Raw genomic sequence first — 10,261 nt, 5'->3', positions numbered from 1 at the left:
AAGAAGACCTTGTATTATTTTAAAACTCCCTTAATATCTGCAAAATCTCTTCTTCCAACTTATTACATGGATGCAGGTGGTGGTGCTATAGCCTATAACTTGGTAGTCATTCTGCTATGATTCATCAAAACAAATTTGAGGCCATCCTCACAGAATGTCACAAATGTCAGTACCCTTAACACAGGGCTTAGGAAGAGCAGGGCTATTTACACATAATCTAGATTCAGGTTTTTGCTTCGGCTAGTTCCACATAATCTAGATTCAAGTTGTTGCTTCATATGATGCACTGGACTAGTAGCTGCCACAACACACACAGGCATCCAGTGTCACCCATCCAACCAGCAGCAGACTGTGCTGCCAATGCTACTTCGGCACTTACAGATCACTGCTCAGTAAGTGACACCTACTTCCTCCTTGTCACTGTCTGATGAACAACTTGCCTCACCAGAAATATAGCGAGTCTAGGATGTAGAAATACAATCTCTGTATACAGTACCAACCCTGACACAATGTATGTCCTTGGCTGCCATATCCAGTAATTGATTCCTGTGAATTCCCATTTGCCCTGGTATCCAGCAAAATGCCATCCCTTCCCCACCCTTTGTAAGTGGAGAAGGGAATCCTGGAAGTTTTAGTCAGGTTAAGAACACAGTTCAGTATAATTCTGGTTCCCCTCATTAAAAAGGGTTATTATGGTAATTTTACTTCTTGTCAGAGTACTGAAAAATATTTTTGCAGCCATATAAATTGCACTCTTTCAATGTACACTGATAGATAAAAAATCCAACCACCATGGAGGAGTTGTGTGACATGGACAAAAGTTGGTAGGCATGTATGTACATCTGAAAGACGGTGTTTATTCAGATTTTGGACCAATTGCACCAGAGTGCCACCAGTGGGGTATGATATCGTAAGACAGCAGGACAACTTATCATCCCTAGCTCCCAGATTGCAAAATTGTATGTCATTCTGGTGATTTGAGCTGCTGTGCTGCATTCTAAGTGGTGGTGTTTTCAATCACAATAACACTTGGTTGAATACCACTGTTGTAACCCAACATGCTCTACAGAGAGTCAACATGTTGCCTTGGCCTGCTTGATCACCAGATCTGTCTCTAATTGAGCATATATGGGATATCATCAGACATCTCCAGCATCATCCACAAACAGCATTAACTGTCCCTGTACTGACCAACCAAATGCAACAGATGTGAAACTCCATCCACAAACTGACATCCAGCAACTGTAGAGCACAATGTGTGCATGTTTGTTTTCAACATTCTGGTGCTTAGACCAGTTACTAATGTACCAACATTTCATATTTACAATGGCTTGTCTCACACTTACATTAACCTCTGATCTTGCAATGTCAGTCATATAATAGTTGAAGAGGAAGGGAGAGAGATGAAAGAAAAGGACTGGAGAGGTTTAGGAAAATGGGAAGAATTCAGAAAGTCACCCAGAACCCCAAATTAGGGGAGAATTACCAGATGGGATGGGAAGGAAAGACTGATTGTTTGGGTCTGCACTGAACGAGATTTGAAAACCTGAGAGCTTAAAGGTGGAATGCAGGGTAATATGCAAGACAAGAGAGTACTGCTAAAACATTGTGCTTGCATTAATAAGAGTGAAAAGCTAAGTGCACTGTATCTAATAGAGGTGGGACAGTGACGGCAAAAAATTGACAGGTCAGAAAATGAAAGATTTTGAAAATTAAAACAGAGTGAAGAAAGGAGTAGTTGCTGTGAAGTATTGCTGAGACAGAAGGAATTAATGTAAATTAAGGCCAGGTGGTTGGCGAGAACCAAGGACATGTAGTGCTAGTTCCCATCTGCGGAGTTCTGAGAAACTGGTGTATGGGGAAGAATCCAGATAGCTCGTGTGGTGAAAGAGGCACCAATGTCATGACTGTCATGTTGTAGAGCATGCTCTACAAATGTGTTTCCAGAATTTCACCACTCTACATTAATTATCTTTTGTTGTTGCGATATTTTCCCCATTAGTGTATTTAATTTTGTGTGGCATAGTTATATCCTATAAATATAAACTCACAGTAAGATTTATTTCTGAGAAAATGTAGAATCTCTTACCAAATTTAACAATTTAGCTTTCAATTTCTACATCAGTTTGGGTTTTAAATGATTATTATGAAGCAAATAGTTTTGTCATAGTTGCTTTTAATATTGTCTCATATGGCCTCCACTCATTAAATTACAATGCACAAAATATAGGCCATCATAATTTTCTTTATTTCCTCTAATAACAATATAAAAATCTTCAAGTTCTGACAAAATGTCCAACTCTGTAACTTGTCCCTATTTAGTCACTGTTTAATTTGCCAGGCACATAAACTAAATTAAGTTAAAAAAAAGCATTATCAAGAAGTGGTCCAAGACAGTTACCACTACACTTGACTGAATTTCCATGTTAGTACAAAAACAGATGGATTAAATGTACTCTAACAGAGTGGCAGAACTGTACTATGAATGTTTACTATAAATTTTTAGTGTCTACCTTGTTATATTCAGCACATCTTGAAATTGTAATCTTGGTGCACTACTGACCATGAATGACAGACTTGGTAACAGTAATAATAACTGTAATTGACTGATAGCATCAAGAATAAAACTCCGATGCAAATGAGTGATAACTAATCGAAATGAATTTACCAAAAAGCAAATAATGTGACTTCTAAATACATGAAAAGCTCAAATACAACAAACAACTGTCACAACAAATTTATTTTTTAGGAAGCTTGGTTGAAAAAATTTTTGTACCATACAGTCCAGTCTCTGCAGTATCATTTAATGTGTAAATTGTCAGGTGATTTAAAATTTCACACACCAACAAAACATAATTAAAACTCCACACTGGAATAACCACAACTTTGTGGGGCACATTGGTCATCTTAAAACACACAAAAACTGCTACTGAGAAGCACCACAGAAATAACAGGTATGATGGCAATCATGTTGTAAGAAATTCTCGAAGTGCCAGATGGAAAGAAATTGCCTCCCTCCAGCCAGCTGCCAATAGTACCGACGTGGGAGTCTGCCCACTCCACCTGTGCTGTCGCAGCTGATATGGCAGAATCCACAGTCACATTTATCTTTTGCAGTGCCTCGAGTGACTGGAGGGACTGTAGCTGCAAAAGAATAGCATACATATTTACTAATGTCCAAAACTAAACCACAATTAGAAAACGAAGTATTAAGAGCTGCACACATGAGTGACAGGTCACAGAGATCAATTGCAGATCAATCATATTTCCTGAGCCACCTCTTGAATCACGTGCAATGTGTGCCAATATAACTGTGCAGTTGCAACTTGTTTGTCTTGTTATTAATAGTTTTGTTTTTTGGAGTAATATGTAAAAATTTATAATTTACAGAGAGCACAAAGCCATATGAAAAGTGAAGATGTAGGTGTAGGTGTAGGTGTAGTTGACTTAAGAATTAATACAAATACAAATGCATTGATAAGAGCAGCATTTTGAAGCTTATGCTTTAAAAAAAGCAGTTCATGGGAAAATTTATATCAAAAGCCACTATATACTGGACTCCAGCTGATAAATTAATTAACATTAATACAACTAAAGATATCAAAATTTTTAACTTCTGATCTGAATGATGTACTATCAATTTTATAAACTTTTCATACGGTTGACTGTAGCTCGTACAGTGAATGAAATGTTCATAAAATATCGAAATTTGATTTAATATTGAGAGCAGAAGGATATATTATTTTGTTCTCAAGTTACAAGGTTTTATATCCATAGGATGGTCATGTGCAATGCGTCCATTCGTGTCCTTGTGCATTGTGAATCATTTGGTCATAACAATCATCACATCTAATAAATGAGTCAAGACATCAAAACGAGGTTCTTTGCAATTGACAGCACTCAATGAGGCATGTGTGTTGTCTGATAAGTAATCTAAACTTTTTAATGAATGAGATATGGAAGCAACTCATCTGTAACAGTGAGAGGTGGGCAGCTCGGGACCCATTCATACTTTCACAGCACTGTAGGAAAAGCTAAGTGGCACAGGGAGACACTGCCACAACACCTGGGAAAAAGCATAGAGCAGGGCTTCCCAACGAGTGGTCTGCGGACCTCTTAGGGATCCCCTGGCTCTTTCTAGGGGGTCCACGGCCACCTTTCACCAAATCGTGTAAAATAATGAGTAAAATTATTGAATAAAAATGTGAAAATCAAATTCATCACTTTTTTCGTTGTTGTGAAAAACATGTATTTTTTTTTTACTTCAGGTCATATTTCCAAGCAGCCTTTGCGGTTCCTAAGTCAGAACGCATACACAGTTCAGTGCCAGAGAATGCGACTTCTCTGATCCACTGTTTCGCAACAATACGGGGGTCGTTTGTGCGCCGGCTCATGGTGCTAGATGCGCTGAAACCTTTTACGCATGTGAGGAGCGAGCTAGGTCGACCAGTCACAGTGCTCGCTGGCACGTATGCGGCCCCAGGCATCATTAAATGTTAAACTTGCTTTGTCAGTGCACTACCTATTTCATAAGTCGATTTTTGACCAGTTTATTACTTCTAACATGGATCGGTGACTGGAGTCAGGATCATTGAAGAAGGGTGCAGTTTCTCCATCGCCTACACAACAAGGGAAGTTTCCAGATGAAATGAAAGAGGAGGGAGGACGACCAAAGGAAGAACAATCACAAGAAGCTCCACAGCTGGATTTATTATGTGAAAACGCCGCAAGTACTCCGTTAGTTGCAATATCCTGTGGAAGTGGAATAACCAAGAAGTGTAAGTACAATGAAAGCTATTAAGAAATGGGCTTTATGGAGACAAAGGAGGGTAAAGCTCAGTGTTTGATTTGTATGCAAGTCCTTCCAATCAGTTCAATGGTTCCAGTTAAATTGCGCGATCATTTCGAAGGTACTCAAGAGGATTTCCAGGCTAAAGACATCGATTTTTTCAAAAGGAAGAGTGCTGAACTAGCTGCTCAGTGTTTAATTTGTATGCAAGTTCTTCCAATCAGTTCAATGGTTCCAGTTAAATTGCGCCATCATTTTGAAGGTACTCAAGTGGATTTCCAGGCTAAAGACATCAATTTTTTCAAAAGGAAGAGTGCTGAACTAGCTGCTTCTCAGCATTGCATGAAGGCTGATGCAAAAACAATTAATGAAAATTCATTAAAAGCTTGTTTCTTGGTTAGTTATTGAGTGGCAAAAACAGGCAAAGCTCGCACCATTGCAGAAAATCACATAAAGCCGTGTGTTAATGATATTGTTACTTGCATGCTAGACGAAAAGGAATTAAAGTTTGTATCTTCGGTGCCATTGCCAAACAATACTGTCAAGAGAAGCATTGTTGACACGTCAAGTGATGTGAAAGTCACTCTTGTTTCTCGCGTCCAACACAATTCATTTTCTCAGCAGATAGATGAATCCACTGATGTTGCAGGATTAGCGATTTTATTGGCTTTTGTCCATTATGAATATTCTGGATGTTTTGAGGAGGACCTCTTATTGTGCAGACCACTGCCTGCTAACACAACAGGTGCTGAAATATTCTGTCTATAGGATGATTTTTTAAGGACTAATGAAGTTTCATGGACCAATTACATAGATGTGTGCACAGATGGTGCAAAAGCTTTGACGGGTCCTACAGTCGGAGCAATAATGAAAATAAAAGAAAATGCCAAGAATTGCAGTACTAGTCATTGTGCTCTACACAGATATGCTTTATGGATGAAATAAATGCCTGTTTTGTTCAAGAAAGTTTTAGACAAATCCGTTCAAATCATTAACTACATAAAATCAAGGCCGTTGAAGTTGAGACTTTTCACAATACTGTGTGAAGATATGGGAAGCCTTCATCATTTTCTACTTCTCCACACAGAAGTGAGGTCGCTCTCATGTGGGAATGCACTCTTTCGGTTTTATGAATTAACATTGGAAGTCTTAGCTCTCCTTTTGGAGCATAACACCAAATTAGCAGACATTATTAATGACAAAAATTGGCAGTGTATACTTGCCTATTTGTCAGATATTTTCTCCAAAATGAACGAAGTGAATATTTCACTCCAGGGCAAAGTGAAACTAATGTCACTGCTATCGACAAAGTTTGAGCATTCAAGAGGAAAATCAGTTTTTGGGTAGAGAGTGTTGAGGAGGGGGAGGTCGAGTGTTTTCCTCTTTTCAAGGAATTTTTGAAAAACAAAACATTGGCGCTTGGAAAGAATTTGTTTCATCAAATCCTGGAACATCTTCAAAGCTTGATGTCATTGTAGGAGAATTACTCCCCAACAGCTGAAGATGAGAAGCTACAAAAATACGAATGGGTGGTCAACACATTCATTGTATCCAAAAAGCTGAACATTCTATGAACATTCAAATGAATATGAGTTGTTGATAGAAATTGCCACATACCCTACCTTGAAATCAAGTTTTAACATCGACAGTTGCTCACACTTTTGGATCTGTTTGGATAACAAGAAATACTACCCCCTTGTTGAAAAGGCAAAATGTGTACTTCTTCCATTTGCCACAACATACATGTGTGAATCTGGATTCTCGATCTATGCTGCCCACAAAACTAAGTACCGAAGCTGTCTAGATGCGAAACCAGACATCTGTCTCCAGTTGTCAAGAATTGAACCCAACTTTTCAAAATTGTGTCAGCATAAGCACCCTCAACCATCACATTAGGATTCCATTATTATTCCAATAGACTCATCTAGAGAAAAGAAGAAAGCTTTTTTCTTTGTAGATGCTCAGTGAATGTACCTGAACTATAATTCTGTAGGAATTTTGTTTCTATCACTTACAAAATAGTTATTAACTGAGTTCTGCTGGCATTGATATTTTTGTTACAAAAATTAAAATGATCTCTAAAGCTAATTTCTTTTCCTTATAATATATTCTGTCCTCTCAGTTAAAAAAATATGGCCTGCCTATACTTGAATTACAATTACTTGCTATTACTCTGGCACTATATTGTGGCAACTGGCTGCGAGTATCAACAAATGAGGGCTTCTCATGTTCCACCTCTGCCAGAATTGTTTCCTTTGAGAAAAAAAGTCTTACTTTATGTGAAATGCTTTGTCTTCTTATATAGAAATAAGAGAGTCTGTTTGTTTATTTTCCTAATTTGTTTACAGTCGTAGCGGACAGCCATGATAAAGTGTCCAAGTAGTAGTTGAAGTTGTCAGCTGTGGCTAAACTGCTGCCACGCTGCCTGCCAGTTACCAGCTACCAACTGACAGTACACTGTTGCAATGCCGTCTGCTAGCTGCCGGCTATGGACTGACAGCTGCCATTCAGTAGATATGCAAAGACGAAAAAATAACTAGACTTTCTGAGCTGTTTACATGGACACGAAAATTGATTGTGGAACTGGAAAATGGCTTTATAAAAGCATATTTCCAGAATCAATTTTGAAGTGTTTACCTGACCAACCAAAAGCAGAACTGGGACATCGGCTTATGAAATCCGGTTTTGGAAACGCATGTAAACTGGGTGAATGTATTCCCACACATTGCACAATATATGTCACAATAGTCCTTTAAAGGAAATTACTTGGCCTTTTTTCTTTCATGATGTTTGCATCCTGACTCATGGGTCTGCCTCATTTCTTCGCAGCCGCTCGGAATGGCCACGTGGTCTAAGATGCCCTGTTGTCGTGGATTGCATGGCCGCACCTGCTGAAGGTTTGAGTCCTGCCTTGGGCGTGTGTGTGTGTGTGTGTGTGTGTGTTTTGTCCTTAGCAGAAGTTAAACTTAGGTTAATATTGTGTAAGACTAGAGACTGATGACCTCAGTAGTTAAGTCCCATAGACTTTACAAACATTTGAACATTTTTCTTCAGATTTCACAAAAAAACTACACACACACACACACACACACACACACACACACACACACACAAACAAACACACATGACTGTTACAAAATATGCATGCTCCTTACACAACAGTAGCCAAACAGTGGAAGTGAACAGACCAGAAGTGGCAGCTTGTCAACAGTGAACAGTTTGGATGTGACGTTGATTGCTCTTGGAGGAAGGCAGCTCTAACATGTGAAATGTCAATTACCAAGTAATTTCAATCCGGCTATAGTGTGTTGAACAAAGAGAGTAAATCCACTAGTAAGCGTCTGGATACAGTGGGAATTCAAATTGGATCATTAATTTCAAGTTGTTTTCATTCATCTCTAAACCAAAGACTATTGATACTTCTGGATGGGAGTGGGGGGGGGGGGGGGGTGTCATTGGGAACATGGCACTTGTTGCATTAAGAAGCTTTCAGTTCCCATGGGTTTCGCTCTGGAATGGAATTTAAAGTTACTGTGCTCTTGACTGACTAGGAGTCCGCCATGGATTTTCGACTGAAGAAGGGGTCTGCCAGCTGAAAAGGTTGGGAAGCCCTGGCATAGAAGGACGTGTATATATATCTACAGCAGCAAAAGGGTTAAGTGGACATATTAATTTAAATATCTAAGACATACCTGTTCTAAAGCCAAACTTAATTATAATTATGACATGACAAGGGATTTAACCTGTCTGCCTCCATAACTAACTGGTCAATGTGCCTGGCTGCCATTTGGAGGATTGAGGTTTGATTCCTGGCACTGCCACAGATTTTTCCTCAGTGAGAGGACGAGTTTGAGTCAGTATGTACCATGATGCCATTTGAGGAGCTAGTCGACCAAGTAGTAGGAGCTGCATGGGAAAAAACTAACAACAGCTGGGAGAACAGTGTGCTGACCCCACACCTCTAGACCCTGCATCCAGCTACACCATTAGTGGAGGGTGACATGATGGTCAGTCCATGCTGTTGAGGTTTATGTTTATGTAAAGGATCTCACTCTCCCTCATAAAGTTTACAGCAAGTGTTATGGAAGCCAGCAGTGCTGTTATTAACAACATTTCTGTACAAACATTGCAAAGCCATAGTATAAATACTTGCAGTTAAAATATGAGACTAAGAAATAAAATAGTAAATTGGGACTTTAACATGTAGTTGAATGGGATGAAGTCTACAGAACACACTTGGCATCACTGAAAAATGTAACGAACTCAGTAACATAGCCTACAGGCTCCAAGTATTCCAAAGCATTTTGTAAATTTAAACTGCCATTTCTGTCTTATTTGTTTTCCTTCACTTTATTGAGATTACATATTATTCTGTTTGTCAGTTGCGTATTAAGGTGTTTTTTGGATTCCATGCCACAAGCAGTAAAAATGCAATCCTTGTATGTCAGCTTAGTTGTCCGCCTGACTCTTAAAATCCCTTTATCTCAGAACTAAACTAGCCCGTGAAGGTTTGTTTTATGTATAACGCGAAATGCCATATGCAGATGCAGTAATTGCTCCTGGGTATTTTAACCAATGACAGACAAATTCCAAACTGTGTCATATGAGCAATAAAGTCATTCCTTGCCTGATGTTTACTTGTACTACTGCAGCAGTCAGCCTGAATGCAGAACTGCTGATTATTATAATACTGGCTGCCTGACTCCTGCATGATATTATATCCCACTTATGTTACTGAAATTAAAACATTCTCAAAAATCTAGTAATCCCTGGGACTGATATCTTGCCAGTATCAGTGTTGATAACAGGTGAAAAAGGTCAAGATTCTTTCACTCAGGTGACAGAAGTCATAGGACAGCAATATGCATATATATAGATAGCAGTAGTATCATGTGCACAAGGTATAAAAGGACAGTGCACTGGCAGAGCTGTCATTTGTACTCAGGTGATTCATGTGATAGGATTTCCAATATGATTATGGCTGCACAATGGGAATTAAAAGACTTTAAACGCTGAGTGGTAGATTGAGCTAGAAGCACGGAACACTCCATTTTGTAAATCATTAGGGAATTCACTCTAATTCCGAGATCCACAGTGTCAAGAGTGCACTGAGAATAGCAAATTTCAGGCATTACTTCTCACCAAGAGTAAAGTAGTGGCTGACAACCTTCACTTAATGACTGACAGCAGCAGCATTAGCGTAGACTTGTCATTGCTAACAGAAAAGCAACATTGTGTGAAATAACTGCAGAAATCAATGTAGGACATACATTCACTGTATCTGTTAGGACAGTGTGGTGAAATTTGCTATCAATGGGCTATGGAAACAGATGACCAACTTGAATTTCTAACAGCATGACATCACCTCCAGCACCTCACCTAGGCTCGTGACCATATCAATTGGACCCCTAGATGAATGGAAAACTGTGGCCCAGTCAGAGGAGTCCCAATTTCAGTTGATGATATCTGGTA

The 10,261-nt window shown here is 39.1% G+C and overlaps 1 protein-coding gene across 2 annotated transcripts in view; it reads right to left on the bottom strand.

The window, feature by feature from the left end:
• Nucleotides 1–2,156: 2,156 nt before the first annotated feature.
• LOC126281584 (aminopeptidase N-like) overlaps nt 2,157–10,261 on the bottom strand; it is a 330,257-nt gene continuing 322,152 nt past the window's right edge. For both annotated transcript variants that reach the window (XM_049980666.1, XM_049980667.1), the window contains exon 16: nt 2,157–3,144. In XM_049980666.1, coding sequence (XP_049836623.1) covers nt 2,908–3,144 — 237 coding nt within the window. In that variant the 3' untranslated portion in view covers nt 2,157–2,907. The remainder of the gene's footprint in view (nt 3,145–10,261) is intronic.

The sequence above is a fragment of the Schistocerca gregaria genome, chromosome 7, assembly GCF_023897955.1.
Source record: "Schistocerca gregaria isolate iqSchGreg1 chromosome 7, iqSchGreg1.2, whole genome shotgun sequence".
In the NCBI taxonomy this organism is placed as follows: domain Eukaryota; kingdom Metazoa; phylum Arthropoda; class Insecta; order Orthoptera; family Acrididae; genus Schistocerca; species Schistocerca gregaria.
Note: the sequence above shows the minus strand (reverse complement) of the source record. Positions and strands in the feature narration are given on the sequence as shown.